Source organism: Budorcas taxicolor, chromosome 14 (assembly GCF_023091745.1).
Source record: "Budorcas taxicolor isolate Tak-1 chromosome 14, Takin1.1, whole genome shotgun sequence".
Lineage (NCBI taxonomy): Eukaryota > Metazoa > Chordata > Mammalia > Artiodactyla > Bovidae > Budorcas > Budorcas taxicolor.
Genome location: NC_068923.1, coordinates 1,404,592 through 1,425,667, shown reverse-complemented (window position 1 = coordinate 1,425,667; position 21,076 = coordinate 1,404,592). Strand labels below are relative to the sequence as shown.

At 42.2% G+C, this 21,076-nt stretch overlaps 1 protein-coding gene across 2 annotated transcripts in view; it reads left to right on the top strand.

The window, feature by feature from the left end:
• Nucleotides 1–21,076, top strand: part of KCNQ5 (potassium voltage-gated channel subfamily Q member 5) — a 629,123-nt gene that overhangs the window by 407,868 nt on the left and 200,179 nt on the right. For both annotated transcript variants that reach the window (XM_052651428.1, XM_052651427.1), the window contains exon 2: nt 3,777–3,867. In XM_052651428.1, the coding sequence (XP_052507388.1) occupies nt 3,777–3,867 (91 nt within the window). The remainder of the gene's footprint in view (nt 1–3,776; nt 3,868–21,076) is intronic.

Genomic DNA, 21,076 nt, shown 5'->3' with positions numbered 1-21,076 from the left:
TGGAGAATCCCAGGGATGGGGGAGCCTGTTGGGCTGCCGTCTGTGGGGTCGCACAGAGTTGGACATGACTGAAGCGATTTAGCAGCAGCAGCAGCAGCAGCACCTGGCCTTCACCCACACAGTTGAATTGCCTAGAGCATCCCTTTCCCCAGCCACACTAACCCTAATGCAGACCAACCCTCCTGGGCCTTCAGGGCTCGTTTCAGTCCTTGCCTGCTCCAAGAAGTCTTCCCAAACCCCAGGTCTGACTTTGTAGGTGTGCCACCTGTGCAGTCTCATGGAGCCCAGAACCTAGAAGGGTGCCACACTTGGTGTCATGCTCCACTGTCATTGCCTTGAAATTCTGCATAACCTTTAACAAAGGGTCCCCACGTGTTCACTTTGCACCAACTCCACAAACCAAGTAACCAGCCCCATGCGATTCCTCCTCTCCCATATGCTCCTGTCACCCCCTGCATCTTCCCTATCTTTGCAGTCATCACTCAGAAGTTTCATTTACTTTTTACATCTGTTTGCTACCCTGTATGCCTCAACAGATCATAAACTCTGCCAAGGCAGAAAAAGAAAGTCTTGTTTATTGTTATATCCCTGTGACTCAGCCTAGTATCATATGCTTAATCAGTAATTGCTGATTGGACAAGTGGATGAGTGGTTGAAGGAAGGGAGGAATTTGGGAATTAATAAATGTAGTTGTTCATCCATATCCTCTTGGGCAGCCAGAGCAGTGGAGGTCTTTGGTTTTCTGTCTTCAGCTGGGCTCCCATAGAAATAACAGATTTCTAGTACAGAAACTACTCGTGTTAAAAAGGAGGGTAAGATCAGCTCAAGAGAGAGAATGGGCAAAGTAGTGGCATGAAGGAAAAAGATTAAGCAACACCCAGCTGTTAATGGAGAAGGCACTAGCAAAAGGGCTAGAGATGTAGGTCTGTTTTGAAAATACACATGGGGGTCATGAAGCCACTATTGAGATGCTCTTGGAGGAGACGGTGTCTTAGTGACTGAGCCACCCCCTGCTTGCTTCTCTGCATGTTTTTGGCTCACCCTGGACTCGGGAGGCATCTATAGATAGCAGTCACTCACCAGGGAAACATCTGTCACTGTCTGTATTTGATGCCATATCACCCTCCGAGCTACTTTAATGATCCCTGGGTTTCACTTTCATTCGTGAAGGATGAGTACTTCAGGGTGTAGTTGTGCTGGAATTTGATTTCTAGTTTACAACTCCCAGTCTGTTAGGGCCAATTGAAAGTAGAATTGAAAGAATCCTGAATCATGAAGTACATGAGTCAAAAGTATGATGAGTGGTTATTAACTCAGACACCAAGTTTTCTCCCTAGTAGCGTCCTTCCCTGAAGTCCTTCTTGAAGGCTTCTGCTATTCAGAGTGCTAACTACTTCCCTCTCAGCGGGAAGAGAGAGAGAAGTCCCCCCCCGCCCCAACCTCCAACTCCAAGAGTCTTGCCAGACCATCACTGCTATCCTCCCTGCTCCTCAGCAACACTGCTCGGTGACTCCAGGACAGACAGTGCTCGAAACCTCTTCCTGTCAGTTTTCATGTTTACGAAACAGGAGCAATGAGATTTCTGCTCCATAAATTTGAGAGGATAATGTGGAAAGTGCATGTGAAAGGGACTTGGCACAGTGTCTTGCTTATAGGAAACCTCTGAATGTGAGTAATTAGCAGCAGACCCACTTCGCTTCTGAACCAAAATGGATGTATAGAAATAAGGATTCTGATTGCTACAATTTTGTTGAGGATTTTTGCATCTATGTTCATCAGTGATATTGGCCTGTAGTTTTCTTTTTCGTGGCATCTTTGTCAGGTTTTGGTATTAGGGTGATGGTGGCCTCATAGAATGAGTTTGGAAGTTTACCTTCCTCTGCAATCTTCTGGAAGAGTTTGAGTAGGATAGGTGTTAGCTCTTCTCGAAATTTTTGGTAGAATTCAGCTGTGAAGCCATCTGGACCTGGGCTTTTGTTTGCTGGAAGATTTCTGATTACAGTTTCAATTTCTGTGCTTGTGATGTGTCTGTTAAGATTTTCTATTTCTTCCTGGTTCAGTTTTGGAAAGTTGTACTTTTCTAAGAATTTGTCCATTTCTTCCACGTTGTCCATTTTATTGGCATATAATTGCTGATAGTAGTCTCTTATGATATGGGGATGATCCAGAGAGATGATATGGGGTGGGAGGGGGGTTCATGTTTGGGAACTCATGTACACTCGTGGCGGATTCATGTCAATGTATGGCAAAACCAATACAGTATTGTAAAGTAAAATAAAGTAAAAATAAAAATTAAAAAAAAAAAGAAGGAATGCTTGGTATCAATCAGGAGTCAGCAAATTTTCCTCTAAAGGCTACAGAGTAAACATTCCAGCCTCATGCTTAGGACACAAATCTCAGTTCTTCAGTTTTTCATGAATGCAGCCATAGGCAATACACAAGTGAATGAGCGTGGCTGTGTGCCAATAAAACTTTATATACTAAAACAGACATTAGGGCCAGATTTGTCCCCTGTCCATAAGTCACCAATCCCTGGCTTTGAACTCTTGGGAGCCCCAGTTCAATGTATAGAAAGACATGCAGACTTGTCAGGGGAAGACAAGAGGGGGCAAAGGCTAGATCCACACGATGATGCTAAAGAACACAGAGCTGATGTTTTAAAGGAGATTGTTGAGTAAGAGATGAAATTATGTGAGTCAGTCCTCTAAAATGCAAAGAAACACTCCAGATTGCTATTATGTAGCAGTATTTTATGTTATCATTGCCTCATAAGTGGAAGGCAATCCTTGGAAGCAGTTTTAATTTTGTTTCTCCACCACAATAAATTACAAGGAGAATCAGCATCCTTGCAGTCTCTTATAATATTGTTAAAAGTTAAAGGTCAGACAGTGTTTTCTGAAAACCACAATTTGGCAATATAGCTATGTATAATCAAATTATTTTCAAAGTGAAAAAATATGACTTAGAGCAAGTAGCTCAGCTATTGGGATTTTTTTTTTTTTTTTTCGAATTTCAGGATAAGTAAATTTTCAACGTTAAAACCAAGCCTGCCCGTTTTATTAGACGTTTACTTTGAGAACTTGGTTTCCCACCCTGGGGCCCCAGAGGTTCAGTATTTCTAGGAATCAAAATGCCTGCAAACTGACTGGTGGACATGCTCCCTGTCACTACAGCACAAATGAAGCTGGGCAGGGGGGCATTTCTGTAAGGGTTTGACCGGAAAGGAATGGAAAGCATGTGGGTAGAAGAAGTCACTTTCTGTTCTTATTATTAAAATAAAGAAATGACAAATGAGAATCCGGGAGCAATGTTGGACTCCAAAAAGGAGCCAATGGCTTAGTAACCACTCAGAACGCTTGATGACTCACCAAAGCTGCCAAACAGGAGGGTGAGTCTGCTCCTTTGACAGCAGAGTGGCTACAGTTTGTGCTCCAAACAGGAAAGCAAAACACACTTCTGAGCCTTTCAGGATGCCTGCTCAGGAGAGCTGTTGGTAGGAAATTAATAGATTCCTAGCTGAGGGAGGACATTTAAGCATAGCACACAACACACACACACACACACACCCCTCATCAATAAAGTTACAAAGGAGCCCCACGTGCATTGGACATCACATTGTATTTTGATATTTAAAATGGCTAGCCGCTTTTAGAGCTTTTACAATTTAATCAATGTCAGTTCAAATGGATCTTGTACTTTATCCATTGGAAATAAATTAAGTCTGTCATCCTAAGGCCAGGTTCTCATCAGATTTCTCTTATTTTGTTGTTTTACAGTTTTCTCCTCGTCTTTGGTTGCTTGATTTTGTCAGTGTTTTCCACCATCCCTGAGCACACCAAATTGGCTTCAAGTTGCCTCTTGATTCTGGTAAGTGAAACATAAAAACAAATGTGTATGTAAAGTTTACATAATATGTGGACTGTCTATAATATTTATGCAATGCATTTTGTCCCACAAAAAGATATCTCTAGAAAAAACAAGAGTTTCTGTGCAGTATAAAAGTCTCAAATGTCACTGAAACGTTTGCCCGCTCTTTAAATCTTTAGTCAGTCCTCTAGAATACATGGAAATATTCCAGATTGCTGTTATGTAGCAGTATCTTATGTGATTGTTGCCTCCTAAGTAGAAGGCAATATTTGGAAGCAGTTTTAATTATGTTTCTCCACCACAATTAATTACAAGGAGAATCAGCATCCATGCAGTCTCTCATAATATTGTTAAAAGTTACAGGTTAGACAGTGTTTTCTGATAACGACAATTTGGCAATATAGCTACTATAATTGGCCAAGAACTGTGAGAATATAGCACCTCATAAGAAAACAGAAGACTTCATGCTCTTTTTCAACCAACAGACTGTATTATGAATTTTGCTGCTAATGCAGTTACCTGGTGAGAAATTCTGCAGTTTGCTCTGTTTCCATTATGCTGTCAATCCTCAACCAGAGAGAATTGCTCAATTCATTTTAAAATGGAAAAATACCACAAGATATTTTAGTCTGAATTATTCTGGGCCTTTTCAGCTCTTATCCATTCTATTACAACTGAACTATAGCACTGTATACTTAAATCACAGCTGATTGAAAGTTTGGTTCATTTAATCACAGCTGATTGAAAGTTTGGTTCATTTACATCCATTTTGACCTACTCACCATGTCCCAGAGTATCAGACTTGACAGTCTCAAAACTGTCTGAATGAGCTATAAATTGGAACAACTTACTTTGCCATAAAATTCGGTGGACTAGAGAGGGAAAGAGAGAAAGAGGCGGCTGGAGTAAGATGACTGTGTGCCCTAATAAACAGAAATTGGTTATCCACAGCAATGAACATTTTATAAAGGAGAGTACTCTTACCTTGAAGGCAGGAAGTGAGAAGCGTCAACTCATATAACCTGGAGAGCTGCTCTTTACCTTCCTCTGTCAGAGACTGGTTTGTGCGTGGAGTTACCAAGCCTTCATCCAGACTCCATCCTACATGAAGGAGAAATCACTTTTGAACCTGGAATGAATCTTTTCCAATTTGTTTCCATACAAATTGTACTCAGCAATATATTGCTAACATCAAGGTTACTATTTCAAATCCCAGGCAGACAACAAATAGGCTAAAGAGCCCACTGGGAATTTGTTCCATTTCCAGGGGTTCCACTGGGGTAGAAAGTGGGCTTTTAGCCTCATACACCAAGTGGTCTGAGCAATTCAGTCCTTGCTAAAGAGTTTCTAAATAGTTCAAAGAAACCTATGTATGCTATTAAAAAGGCAAAAGCTGGTTAATATCATGATTTTTTAAATTTCCTGAGCAGTAGACCACTAACCAGAGTTCAGTAACTAAAGTATATGTGAATATATAAAAATGTAGATGTTTTATACCTCTCATTGTTTTTTTGCCAGTTTTATTGAGATACAGTGACATATATTGTGTAAGTTGACATATATAGTGTGATGATTTTATATACATATATATTGCAAAATGACTGGCACAGTAAACTTCGTTAACACTTCATCACTGCACATGGTTACGTTTGTGTGTGTGTGTGTGTGTGTGTGTGTGTGTGATGAGAATGCTTAAGATCTACTCCTTTTATCAACATTCAGATATACAGTATAGAATATTACCTACAGTCACCACGCTGCATGTTAGACCCTCAGAACTCATTTGTCTTATAATAGGGAGCCCATATCCTGTGAGCATCTTCACCCATCTCCCTCACCCCACCTCCACAGTCACGCTACTCTGTTTCTGTGAGTTCGGGAGTTTTGATTTTTAGATCCCACATGTGAGTGAGATCATGCCATGTTTTCTGTCTCACTTATTTCACTTAGCATAAGAACTGCCAATGCCGTCACAATGTTAAGATTTCTTTTTATGGCTGAATATTATTCCATTTTCATGTGTATGTACCATGGGTAGATAGTTTCCAGGTCCTGGCTGTTGTGACTAGTGCTTTGGTGAATATGGGGGTGCAGAGGTCTCTTTGAGATCTTGATTCCATTTCCTTCAGATAAATACTCAGGAGTAGGATTGCTGGATCACATGGTAATTCTGTTTTGGGTTTTATAAGGAAACGTCACACTGTTTTTCACAGTGGCTGCACCCATTTTACATTCCCATCAACCAACCGTGTAGGAGGGTTCCCTTTTCTCCATATTCTCCTCAACACTTATCCCTCGATTTTTAATTCAGCCATTCTCACAGGTGTGAGGTGAAATCTTATTGTGGTTTTGATTTGCATTTCCCTGACGATTAGTGATGTCGAGGGCTTTTTGTGTACCCATTGGCCATTGGTAAGTCTTCTTTTATCTCTCAGTCTTTTTTTTCTCCAATTCCCTTGTTTTTAATCAAGTCTATTAAGATACAATTTACACAGAATAATTAGCATGCATTTGAAGTGTCTACTTTCATGAGTTTTGACAAACACCTATTGTTTGTCATGTGTGTTAGTTTCTTAGGGCTGTATAACAAAGTACGTCATATATATGAAATTACATATATCATTGTGTTGAGCGAAAGAATGAGGTATTATACAGAGTCTTGTGTTTGGCTTTTTATACTCAACATGACAGTTTTGATATTCATTTGTATATTTTTTAATTGAAGTATAGTTGATTTACAGTGTTGTGTTAGTTCTGGTGTATAGCAAAATGATTCCAATATATATATATATTTTCCTATATTCTCTTCTATTATGGCTTATTAGAGGGTGTTGAATATAGTTCCCTGTGCTATGCAACAAGTAGGGCCTTGTTGTTTATTTTGTATATGGCAGTTGGCATCTACTGATCCCAAACTCCTAATCTGTCCCGCTCCCCACTCCCCATCTCCTTTGATAACCATCAGTTTGTTTTCTATGTCTGTGAGTCTGTGTCTGTTTTGTAAATAAGTTCATTTATATCATATTTTAGATTACACATATAAGCACTATCATATGATATTTCTTTGACTTCCTTCACTTAGTATGATAATCTCTGAGTGCATCTATTTTGCTGCAAATGACATTACTTCGTTCTTTTTTATGGTTATACTATTTCACTGTATACACATCTTCTTTATCCATTCATGTGTTAATGGACACTTGGGTTGCTTCCATATCCTGGCTATTGTCAATAGAGCTGCCGTGAACATTAAGGTGCGTGTATCTTTTTGAATTGCGTTTTTCTCCAGATAGAAGTGAGATTGCTGAATCACATGGTAGTTCTATTTCTAGTTTTTTAAGGAACCTCCATACTGTTTTCCGTAATGGCTGCACCAATTTACATTCCCACCAACAGTGTGGGAGTATCCTTCAGTCTCAAATGCCTGTAGCTCTGACAAAGTTGAAACCAGTCCTTTTATGGACATGTGGCCTTTGTATCAAGCAGTGTAGATAGTCTCTGAAAGCTGTTGCTACTTGGCTTTCTGAAGGTCTCCTCTTTTCGTGCTCTAGTGATCAGCTGTCAAGGTATACTTAAACGGAAGTAGAACATTAAAACCCACCTGAAAATAACTGGACTGTGTTGCAGGTCTAAGCTTTTACTGATGCTATTCTTTTCATCATTGTTTTCTCCGAAGACTGTGCTTTATTTGAACAAAAATACCAAGTATGACCTTTACTTTTTTTTATTTTTATTTAGTAATAATTGGAAAAGCATGCATATAAATAATTCTTTTCACAGTTAGTTAACATAGTATATTATAAAAGTTCAGTCAGTTGTAGAATACTGAAAAAAGGCAAGAGAAATCTTAATTACTTGGAGAATATTGTATTTATTCTTATTGCATGTATTTTAAAAACAATCTGATTTCAAAGTCTGTCGACCCTCTGAATATCTAATCAAACAGAATTCATAGAACACAGTTCTGACTGGCAATGTTTTTAGTTCCCAAGATGATGCATGTCTGAAGAATTTCCATCCAAAGTTAATTAGCAATGTGTTTAAATGTTTGCAAAAATTTATAATAAAGTCACTTTTTTATATTTTTGGTCACAAATACAACACCAAAGGAATAAATTTAGAAGACATATATAAACCACACGTCACAAGTGTATTTTTTCCATAACTCTGTCTCATTTTTTTAACATTTCAGTAGATATACCCACATTCTAAATAATTCTGTTTCTGGCAAGTAAAAGACATTCACACATCTGATAGGGAGCACCTTTAGGCAAACTGGTCCCTAGACAAGCATCCCATGGCCCTTCTCGACCCTCACATTTTCCTTGAGAGCACCAGCAAGTTAGAGACAGGCCACAGCTTCCTCATCTCCTGGGGTCCCCTTGGAGTACTCCACTCTGTCCCCCACTCCAAGGGGAAAATCTGGCCGTTGTCATCCAGAACTGCACTCGCCTGCTGTGTGTAAACCTGCAGCTTACTGGCCTTGGTTACAAGCCAAATGGGGACCACGGAGCCCAGAAGGAAGAGTGTGATGTAGACTCTGGAGTCAGAACTCCAAATTCCACTTCTAACACTTTTTAGCTGAGTAATTTTAGACAACCACTTCTCTACGCCTTAGTTTCCTCGTCTGTTAAAAGTGGGTAATAACATCAACTGCTTCATAAAGCTGTTGTGAGGATTAAACCTCAGTGCTAAGCTCAGTGCAAAGAAGGCACCAAATATGATGGTCACTCCACTTCGACATGCAGTGGGGCCTGCTGGGGGCCAATGAACCAGGAATATTTGAAAAGGGATGCATTTGGGAACATATCTTACTTTCCTAAGAGTAAAAAAAAAAGTATCTTTGCAAGAGTTTTCTCACCACAAACACTGTACATTACAGCAGCTCTTTACATCGACTTATCCCTCCACCCAGAAGTGACTCTGATGCCCACTTAAGGCCTGGCTCATGTGCACAATAACCATTTGTGTTTGGTGATGAAGGAAACAGATTTTGACTGCTATAGTTCCCTGGTGAATGTTCCTGATGACCATGCTCGTGGCTGTTAAAGCTCTCCCTTCATTGTCAATGGGCAAGTGGAGCAGTGGTGAGGGACAGCAAGGATGTGGGAGACAGGCTTACTTGGCCCACACCCAGGACAGAACCTATGAGCTCAAGAGGACAGAGCAAAGCACCAAGGACAACAAAAAGCTGGTCAGAACTGAAATGGAACTAGCATTTAACTACCTTTCACATATCAGGCTCACTGATTTCTTATTAAAGCAAAAAACATTTCTGAAAACTTGCAATATGAGCATCATTCCTCCCATTTTACCACACTAAGTGTAAGGCAGAGCTCAGGCTGCACCCCAGACCCAGCTGCCACCTCGCACTTTCTTCCCCCTCAGTTGAGACCAACACGTTGGCCCAGTGAGTCTGCCGTCGCTCAGGGAAGCTCTGCCATCCAAGTCTTCCCTGTGGTTCCACATATTCCAAGAGTGAGTCCTGAAACCCTTTTATTTAGGCTAAGTTCATTTCTTTCTTCTTAAAGAGTCTGTTTACAAAGTTGTCACAAACGGGAGTATCCCTTCACGCTACTAGCAGTGCTTTGTATCAAAAATTACGAATCCGATTTTGTGAACAATCAACAGCTTCCATCTGGGGTGCCAGCAGTCCCAGCTCCTTTGTGCAGATGACCTGAGCACCTGCTGGTGAATGGAGCTCTCCTATTTTCAGTTAAACTAGTGTGGAAAGTTTTGTTCCAGTTTGTATGTTTCTGCATCTATATCTCACCTTCTTAATAGCAATGCTGCTTGGAGCCCAGTTCCTCTCTATTGGATAACCTCTTGTCTTCCACATTAATTTTAAAGTATTCATTTTGGCCTTTAAACATAAATTCTTCAACGTGTTGATGATTTGTACATATTTCGTGCAACACCCTCCCCTGATGACCTCTCCTCTTAATGAAAATGATGTATATCATTTGCAAAATTTGCATCGAAGGTGGTCATTTCTAAGATGGCTGACTCATATGCAGTAAAAAGAACATCATTATTAGTTTCAGCAAGAAGAGAATGTCTCAGTGTATTTGCTCCTCTGCCCTCCTGCTGGAGAAGGAAATGGCATCCCACTCCAGTAGTCTTGCCTGGAAAATCCCATGGATGGAGGAACCTGGTAGGCTACAGTCCATAGGGTTGCAAAGAGTCAGACACCACTGAGTTACTTCACTTTCACTTTCCTCCCCCTGTGTGGGAAAGACTCCCAACCACAGTGGATTGTGCTGAGCATCTGGACAAAACTCAAACACACGGTCAGAGATCCAGGCTTTCCCAAACATCTGGCTGTTTGGCACCTTCTGGATAGAGCATATGCATATTTGCTGGTTGTGCTCCATGTCGCAAAGCAAACATGGGTTTGCTGTTTCTGTGCACAATGAATCAGTTCCTGAAATGTGTACAAATCCAATTTAGGCAGATCTAATTATATCTTCAATGCACTAGTGGAGCTTACTATTTAAAGAAAATCTGTAGTGAATCCTTTTGTAAAGTGAAGAGTCCCCTTGAAAAGCTAATAACTACATAATTAATCTGTGTTACATGTTTGTCTTCTTCCCCTAATGTGGGTACATGTGGGTTTTTTTTTTTTTTAATCACTTTAAACTACCCATTATATAACACTGTACTGAAGAATTAGATATGTTGCTAGCATTTCCCATCTATCCTACTGGCAGAGGGAAAGTCAGCCCCAGAAACGTTTACCAGTCCTTCCAAAGTAGAAACACTTGCACATAAAATTATGTAGATTTGATGTACAAGATGACATTGCATCTTTACATTTAAAGGCTGGCATGGACACTGTAAAACAGGATAACAACGTCAGGACAGGGATCCATTCAAAGGTCTTCAGTCTTCTGTGGATAGAAGATGTGAAATCATCAAAAGTGAGGAGTGAGCGATGCTCCTTTCTGTTTATCACATCCCTGTCATGTACCGCAGAAAGCAAGCAGAAGATCCCAAGGCACACTGAAAACTGCAGTTATTTTCCTTTGCTTGTCTTTCATCACGGCAAACGCAAATAAACTTTAAAATGATTCATGGAGGCTAATGACCCTCATCAATCTGCTGATGACTGAAAAGAAAAAGCAGGAGCAGTTTACACCTACACTGAATCTTCGCTGAGGATAACAAAGTAGGCGAGGCACTCTGTGAAACGTACTTGAGATTCAGAGGGAAGAGTTGTTCAAGTTGAATTATGCCCGATCAAGACCATGTCTCCACCCGCGATTAAGGCAGCCAAGACCTTCCATGCTCCCGAGATGTGAATGCCGGGGTCTTCACCAGGGTGTCCAGCGTGTGTCACAGACCTGCTCCACGAGGCTCCGTGTCTTGACATGATGAGCAGCCCTGAGCCAGGCCACTCTGATGCCAGCAGCTGTGTCCTCTAATCACAGAAGCTTATTCAGCAGGAAGCGTGGTGGGGAACATGGTGGTGTTGGAAGCATTAGAGGGGGCCTAGAAAATAGCAGAGTCCAGGAGGGGCAGCAACTTGTCTTACCATGGTCCCAGGCTTCAATAATTTCTATCATTTGAGACCTGCTCGGACACCTCCTCCTGCGGAGAATGAACGGGCTCTTCCCTCTGACCTCCTGCAGCAGCCAAGTCTGAAGGTGTGTCTCCTCCCTTCTCCATGGATGCCAGAGTGTTTCCACAGCCCCCAGCATGGATGAGGTTTTGAGGGGGACGATCAGTGTACACCAGTAAGCAAAACAGCAAAATCTCTGTCCTCATGGAAAACATAGAGTAGACAAGTTAGCAAAACAAGTGTTAAAAATAACGGTAGGAAAAAACGGGAAGAGATAATTACGGAGTGTTTCAGTTGTGTGTTCATACGGGTCTGCCAAGACAGATAGACTCACAACAGAGGCTGCAGTGAGGTGAGGCAGCCAGCCCTGCAGGGATTAGAGGAAAGAGCTTTCCAGGTGGATGGAGCGGGGAGGGTAAGAGCCCTGGCAGGACTTCACCAGCTGAGCCTCAGGAGGGTAAGATGACCAGGCCAGCTGAGGGAGAGGGTGATGTAGGCTGGGGAAACTGAGGCATCGTGGGCGCTGACTCAGCAGAAACACCTAGTAAAGCGGGATCTGGTGGCAAGTTATCAAGAAATCTTCTTTGATGAGAAAAGACGGCTGATGGTTTAACTGCACAAGATTAATGCTGAAACGTTCGCTCTCTCATGGATATGGCACCAAAATTAAACCCTGATGCAGTGCCTGACTTAGAAGAACTGGATTGAGCAGGGGAGTCGCAAAGGGGCAGCTCCCTGGGAACCACCAGCATCATTCGTGGAAAACCTGATGGAAAATAACAGAAAACCTAATGGACTACAAGGCAGAAGCGAGGTCTGATAAGCCCAGGGTAGGGGTGGACTGGAACCAAGGACATGGCCCCTAGAGGAATACAAATTGCAAATTCTGTGTGGTTGGACAGGGCCCCACAGACAGCTGTGGGAGAACTGAGACCCTCTGCTGCTTGCGGGGTACACCCCGTTTCAGATGTTCCCTGCCTGTCTAGGCTCTTCATCTACCCTTGGTCTCCTCACTGCCTCTCTGGCTTAGACCCACATCTTCCTTTGACCTGTGTATCCCGGTTCTGGATGTTCCAGTTGGTCTCTGATCCTGTATAGTTCCATGGATTTCCAGAAATTTCCTTGGATCCTGCCTCCCTCCTGTCCTCTTTGCTCCAGGCCTGGTGCCTTAATTCACTGCAGTTTTAATTCAGATAAATGTGAAGTGCTTCCTACCTTCCAGCCCAGGGACTGGAGTCCCAGACATGAGTTAGACACCACCCTGCCCTGGTAGCAGACCCGTTAGCATATTCCTGTCTACAGCCTCTGACTGATAGAGGAAAAATGAAAAGCCTTGAGATCATGGGTCTATAAAGAATAAATGATGAAACTAGGAGATGAAAGAAAAATGGCTTAATTTGACGTTTTTCAATACCCACTTAAGATATTTGGCCACCTGATGGGAAGAACTGACTCATTTGAAAAGACCCTGCTGCTGGGAATGATTGAAGGCAGGAGGAGAAGGGGATGACAGAGGATGAGAAGTTGGATGGCATCACTGACTCTGCTGCTGTTGCTGCTGCTAAGTCGCTTCAGTCATGTCCGACTCTGTGCGACCCCATAGACGGCAGCCCATCAGGTTCCCCCGTCCCTGGGATTCTCCAGGCAAGAACACTGGAGTGGGTTGCCATTTCCTTCTCCAATGCATGAAAGTGAAAAGTGAAAGTGAAGTCGCTCAGTCGTGTCCAACTCTTAGTGACACCATGGGCTGCAGCCTACCAGGCTCCTCCGTCCATGGGATTTTCCAGGGAAGAGTACTGGAGTGGGGTGCCATTGCCTTCTCCGATCACTGACTCAATGGACATGAATTTGAGTAAACTCTGGGAGTTAGTGATGGACAGAGAAGCCTGGCATGCTGCAGTCCATGGGGTCTCAAAGAGTCGGACACGACTAAGTGACTGAACTGAACTGAAGGTATATGGACATGAGAGAATAAACCTATCTCAAGTCATTGATTTCTCATGAAAGTCACAGATGTGATTACCAAAAGCGACTTTCAATATAGGTCCACTGATCACCCTTACATGGGGAATTTGGGGTTGGAACTATATAAACCCAAAGCTGGAATCAATGAGGTAGCCCCTGTTCCCATGCAACCTACATCCCACTCAGATATTGAATATTGAGTTGGAATATGGGGGTCTTCTTTCCCCTGCAGGCCTACATCAGGGGTCACAATTAAGGTAAAAAGACACATCAATGCTTTTGCAAAGTAGAGAAAAAATTTCCAAGCTGTAGATGGCCGTTTGACAAACAGCATTACAGGCCGGATTCCAGGAGAAGGCTGCAGGCCTGACTGCCTCTGGGGCTGGAAATCATAATGAATCCACAGATCATAATGGAAAATGGAAAACAGAAGTGAGACTTGCAGGTGTCACAGGCCCTCCAGCTGTGCCTTAATGGAGGCTGCAGGCGATTTGTGCTGAAAGGAGAAGCCTAGAAGCCCTCCTCTCGGGAGCCGAAGCACCTCAACAAAGATGCCCTTGGGTGGGGCCCAGACTGAGGGGAACACCAGCCCTGGGTGGTCAGGCAGGAGGGAGGACTCACTCTGGCCCCCACTCCCCACCCCTGACTCTCCTGAACTTTATTTTCTTAAATCAGATGGAATCAGGTACTTATCACCATCAAATGCAGCCTTCAAAGTAAAGAACAGGGACTTCCCTGGTGACTCAGTGGTAAAGAATCCTCCTTGCAATGCAGCGGACACGAGTTCAATCCCTAATCTGTGAAGATCCCACACACTGCACAGTGGTACACCCGTGCACCACTGCTTCTGAGACCATGCTCTAGAGCCTGCGGGCTGCAACTACTGAGGTTGCACACTGCAACTACTGAAGCCTGTGCACCTAGAGCTTGTGCTCGGCAACAAGAGAAGCCCACCACGACAGAGAGCAGCCCCTGCTCTGCGCAACTAGAGAAAGCCTGTGCTCAGCAAGGAAGACCCAGTGCAACCAAAAATAAAGAAAGAAAAATTAAAATTAAAAAAAGAGGAGAGCAATCCCAGCCTGATCAGAAGGCATCTTGCACACTGCGGGCAGGAGATGGGGAGCCTCCTACCTCTTTGGCCTCTTCGAGATCATGATGGTAATAACTGGGGAACTTGTGACTTGATTACACATCTGTGAGTATGGGGCCCCACTTGGTCAACCAATCTGAGTCTCTCCTGCAAGCTCCTTCCTCAGTCACTTTCTGGCTTTGGCCTGGGGTCCCCTGAAGTGGATAATTGTGTCCTCAGGGTCACTGTAGCCAGGCAGAGATGAGCATGCCCCCGCGCTCATTCAGGCGATGTGTGAGCAGGTTGGGAGGCTTGTCTGTTCGTAGAGCCCAGGAAAAGAGCTGTAGGCTGGGGTCAGAAACAGGGAGCATCCAGCCAGGCTGTTCAGAGGACAAATGATTCCTTAAGGCCCCTCTGCATCCTGAAGGACATCTTGACCTAAAGCTGCTCATCTATCTAGTCATCCATTTATTCACCCATGGAATATTCACTCAGTACCTCCTGGGAATGCTCTGAGCCAGACGCACTATCCATATCACATGCCAGCTGTATACTTGACACTTACAGTCCCCACCCTGTCTGTCGAAGTTCCTCAAAACCATTTTTCTGCTTAAATCAAGTGGAGAGTTTTGAGTATTATGCACATGCAGTTCTCTTTCTTCACAGTCCCATGATGCAAATTGCCTCAAATGTGATGATCAATTGGAGAAGGTTATGGCAACCCATGACTTGGGTTGGCAACCCATGTCCACGGAGAATCCCATGGACAGACGAGCCTGATGGGCTATCGTCCATAGGGTCACAGAGAGTCGGACACGGCTGAAGCGACTTAGCACGTGATGATCAATTGGGTAATGATGTCAGTGTAACATGGAAGTTATAGATGAGTTTTCCTAAATAGCAGCAGCTGAACATAGAGAAGATCCCCTGGAGTAGGAAACCACACCCCTCTCCAGTATTCTTGCCTGGGAAACTCCATGGACAGAGGAACCTGGTGGACTACATTCCATGGGATCACAGAGTTGGACACCACAGAGCACGTACCCACACAGTCATGCATGAGTGTAAAGCACATGATCTGGGCTGAATACAGCGAGCCTGGAGGGGTGCGGTCATGTTGTTCTTTGTTTTGGACACGCGCTCTGCCTTGGAAGTGCCCGTCGCACGATTCTCTCCAGTCTGTGCAACCACACAAAAGAAAAGTCATCCATCTTTAGCACCATATTTTGTGAGAAGCCTGCACTTCTCTACCTGTGCCTTGTGATGCAGGGCCCTTGTCTCCAAACCCAGTGGCCTGAACCCTCCCGACACCCCCCATCAGGCTCTCTCCACACTGATGTGAGTGAGGGCCAGGACACTCACAGCATCTCCCTGTTAGAACTTAACATGTCTTTTTAACTGTACTGGTATCTTATTAGGTTTGTTGTTTATGTTAAATCTGTTGAGAAAGTTCCACAGGATCGAGTGATTTCAGTTCAGTTCAGTTCAGCCGCTCAGTCGTGTCTGACTCTTTGTAACCCCATGAATTGCAGCACTCCAGGCCTCCCTGTCCATCACCAACTCCCAGATTTCACTCAAACTCACGTCCATCGAGTCAATCATGCCATCCAGCCATCTCATCCTCTGTCATCCCCTTATCCTCCCACCCCCTATCCCTCCCAGCATCAGAGTGGTTTACCCTAGTTCTAATTTTTTAATTAATTTATTATTTATTGAAGGATAATTGCTTTACAGAATTTGGCTGTTTTCTGTCTTGAGAAAGAAGAATGGAACTGAAACAATCAAGCTTCCTGACTTCAGGTTATACTAAAAAGTTATAGTCATCAAGACAGTATGGTACTGACACAAAAACAGAAATATAAACCAATGGAACAAGATAGAAAGGCCTAGCTCTATTTTTATCATAAGGCCTGAATTTTTATGGAGCAAGGTTACCTAAAACCTGGCTTTTCATCAGTGCATTTATTTTTTAATTGATGTATAGGTGATTTACAATGTTGCATTAGTTTCAGTTCAGTTCAGTTCAGTTGCTCAGTCGTGTCCAACTCTCTGAGACCCCATGGACTGCAGCATGCCAGGCCTCCCTGTCCATCACCAACTCCCAGAGTTTACTGAAATTCATGCTCATTGTGTCAGTGATGCCATCCAACAATCTCATCCTCTGTCATCCCCTTCTCCTCCTGCCTTCAATCTTTCCCAGCATCAGGGTCTTTTCCAGTGAGTCAGTTCTTCACATCAGGTGGCCAAAGTATTGGAGTTTCAGTTCAGTATTAGTCCTTCCAATGCATATTTAGGACTGATTTCCTTTGGGATTGACTGGTTGGATCTCCTTTCAGTCCAAGGGACTCTCAAGAGTCTTCTCCAACACCACAGTTCAAAAGCATCAATTCTTCAGTGCTCAGCTTCCCTGGTGGCTCAGAGGTTAAAGCATCTGCCTGGAATGTGGGAGACCTGGGTTCGATCCCTGGGTCAGGAAGATCCCCTGGAGAAGGAAATGGCAACCCACTCCAGTACTCTTGCCTGGAGAATCCCATGGAGGGAGGAGCCTGGTAGGCTACAGTCCATGGGGTCACAAAAAGTCAGACACGACTGAGCGACTTCACTTTCAGCTTTCTTTATGGTCCAACTCTCACATCTATGCATGACTATTGGAAAAACCATAGCTTTGAACAGACAAACCTTTGTTGGTAAAGTAATGCATTAGTTTCAAGCGTACAGCAAAATGTTTCAGGATTCAGTTATGTTATATATATACATATATATGTATGTGTGTATATATTTACACACGTATATATTATTCTTTTCATTATGTTTGTGATAGGATGTTGAATATAATTCCCTATGTTATACAATAGGTCCTTGTTGTTAATCTGTTTTACATATAATAGTGTATATATGTTAATCCCAAATTCCCAATTTATCCCTCCTCCTCTTTTCCCCTGTATAACCACAAGTTTGTTTTCTGTCTGTGAGTCAATTTCTGTTTTGTAAATAAGATCATCTGTATCTCTTTTTAGATTCCACATTTAAGTGATATCATATAACTAAGCCTTTTTCTTTCTGACTTACTTCACTTGGTATCATAATCCTGAGGTCCATCCGAGTCACTGCAAATGACATTATTTCATTCTTTCTCATGGCTAAATAGTATTTCATTGTATATATGCACCACATCTTCTTTATCCACTCCTCTGTCATTGGACATTTAGGTTGATTCCATGTCTTGGCTATTGTCAATAGTGATGCTTTGAACATAAGGGTGCATGTATATTTTCGAACTAGAATTTTCTCCACATTCGTGCCTAGAAGTGAGATTGCTGGATCATATGTTAGTTCTGTTTTTAGTTTTTTAAGGAACCTTCATACTGTTCTCCATTGTGACTGCACCAATTTGTATTCCCAACAACAGTGTAGGAGAGTTTCTCTTTCTCCACACCTTATCGAGCATTTCATCAATTCATTTATTGCACTGTGGCAAAAAAGTTGGTATAAGTAGATGAGACTTTATCCATTTGCCAGTCCAGAAGTACATGTTGAATTCTGCTTGCTGTTATGGTCTTTTTAAGTGAAAGGCATCAGTGTGTCCTTAAGTCATGGGATGACATGGGAGATGTCATTCTTAGGTCAGATAAACCAGAGGGATAAAAACCTGTGTCAGATGATGGTTTATTCTTCATCCAAAGTTTCTTATTCTCCCTTTTCTCAAGCTATATTAAATCTTTAAGCTTTACAAACCTGTTCATGAAAGGTTCACATTTTTTTTAATTAGTCAAAAATTTAATAAAGGAAATTTGTATTCAGTTTAGATAGAAAAATAATGTTTCTGCAAATAAAAACAAATTTTAAGACTGTTACAATAGAGAAAATTGAGAATATTTTATTAAAAATATAAGACAATTTGATTTAATAACAATAAACGTAATGTTTCACATTAACTCTATGGATTTTGACACCTTCTCAGTAAGTAAAATCTAGAACATTTATGTTCTATCTTTTTCTGCCTTTAACATAAAGTAAAATTCCAAATAATTTTTAGACTTAGAAGGTGCAGTTCTTAACCTTGCCACACCTTCTTCCCACATCTCTCTGCTCCTTCCTGTTTCTCTCGGCTTATTTCTACATGCTGCGGCTGCTGCTGTTGCTATGTCGCTTCAGTCGTGTCCAACTCTGTGCGACCCCATAGACGGCAGCCCACCAGGCTCCCCCGTCCCTGGGATTCTCCAGGCAAGAACACTGGAGTGGGTTGCCATTTCCTTCTCCAATGCATGAAAGTGAAAAGTGAAAGTGAAGTCACTCAGTTGTGCCCGACTCTTAGTGACCCCATGGACTGCAGCCCACCAGGCTCCTCCATCCATGGGATTTTCCAGGCAAGAGTACTGGATGGATTACCCTTAAAGGTGTCCACACAAGCAGCATCATGTGCATGCATACCTGTGTGCATGTGTGTAAACAGGCACACACACACACACACACACACATTGACAGTCACAGTCACACTTTACACTCCAGCAAGAGTGAACCATTCCCACTTTTCAGGAACACTGCCTCTGTATTTTCATAAATGGATTTTTTTCTACTTGAAAGCCCAGCTAATACAACCTCCCTGTTCTACCACCACCATAGTAATTCTTACTCACCTGTTAGGTCTCCCACCCACTCCCTGGAAGTTTTCCCTGACCTGCCCTCCCCAGGAATTGTCACATTTCCTCCCTCTGTGTTCTGGGATGCAGAACAGCTCCCAGAGAACAGGCTATAGCAGTGGATGGTCTATAACAGCATTCGTTGTAGCCAGTAAGATCATCAATTTCCAAACATTTCATTTCTGCTAGACAGAAAACTACCTAAAAATTGGGACCTTATGTTTGTAGTCTCTATATTTCCTAGTTTGTACCACAGGGCCTAGCAAGCAGCGAGTGCTCAAAACATTTGCGACGCAGCTGCCCAGCCCAAAGAAGTTGGTTATATACTCCACATGCAGCCTGTTTTGTCAGCTCTATAGCATTATCATGATTTTTTTTTTCTTTTTTTTTCTTTTTTTTTGCTTATTCGTGACTGTGGTTTCTGTCCCCATAACGCAGGCTCCTTAAGAATGGGTCTTGCCCTGTTCATCACTCCCACCCCAATGTCTGGAACAAAAAGGTGCTCAATGACGGGGAGAAAAAAGGTGCAAAATAAAAGTATCAACTGTGCAAAACAAATGACTAGATCCAGATATTAGTGTATAAATTCAGTGCCTCCATGAAGACATTAAAATACCCTGGCTCTAATTAATCTTTTAATTTTAGCAGTATAAAATTCCAAAAACAATATTTCATCCTTTGGAAGATCTGTAAAGAGGCAAGTATAATTAAGTAGTGTTGGGCACAAGTTTCAAGATCTAAAATAAAATGATTCTTTGTTAACTTTTGCCTCTTTTTTCCCCACTCATCCTCATCTTCTGCTGAGCTTCAGTTGCCCTTCTGAATCTGGGATCATCAAATATTTATGTTATTAAAACAAATACTCTTGACTAATATCAAAGCAAGCTGATCACCAACATTAAAGAATAATCATATAATATGAGTCTGTAGCCAACATTAAAAATGAATAGGGTTATGTACTAAGAGAGAATTACTGCCATGACCCAGTCAGTTACTCAACACTAACATATTTTAATTATAAATTCATTTACCAGTGACTTACTCCTTCACTAATGATCTTTAGAAGCAGAAGCAATAGGAACTAATGCCTCTAAACAGCTTCCGATGATAGTGTTTTAGATCAACTGCACCTATTCAAACTAAGATGTTTTCATCACTCTCTCCTAGGCCTCATGCAAAGATTATTTACATTGCACTTTTGACACAATTTTTTTAAAAACGTACATTAAAAAAGCATTTCTTTGGTACCTACTGTGTTCTAGGCTCTACACCCTAGTTTCATTTGGATTATTCTGTTTTCTCCCATTTTTAACCTAAAGTAAAATTTCAAATAATATTCTGAATTAAAAGACCAAGTGTCTTGTCTGGAGAGAGAAAGAATCAAAAGTGAGTAAGAGAACAAAAAGTAAGCAGAATTAAAGATGATTTGAACCATAAATATGATGACATAATAGAAATGTGTAAAAGAACCACTGGTTACAACAGAGGATGTGACTGTTTCTCCACTGCAAGATGAGGAAGGCTCCAGAGGTGGGGACCTTTAAGTGAGATCTAGAGTCACAAAGATCTGAATCAGTCTGGCTAAATTGTTAGGGTTCCGGTAGACAGACAGAGCTCAGGGAAGGGCTAGAACCAGACAGAGAAGAACCTGGTTTTCTAAACTAAAGTCATTTGGAACTTATGCTGTAAGTGATGAAAACCATACGAGGTCTATAAGCAGCTCAATAACCTCATCAAATTTGTTTTTGAGAAAAATAACTCTGCCTGCACCTTGGAAGGTCACTGGAATAGGGAGGGAACAGTGGAGGACAGAGCTGAGTGTAAAGGAGTGACCATAAGGTGAGAATATTATTGAAGAGTTTAGGGATAAAATAATACTATTGTCCCCATCTCTCAACGAAGTGTTGAGTGCCCCAGATGTTAATGAAAGCATATGGCTTATTGATATGTGGCTTAAATGTTGAAATCTTTGAG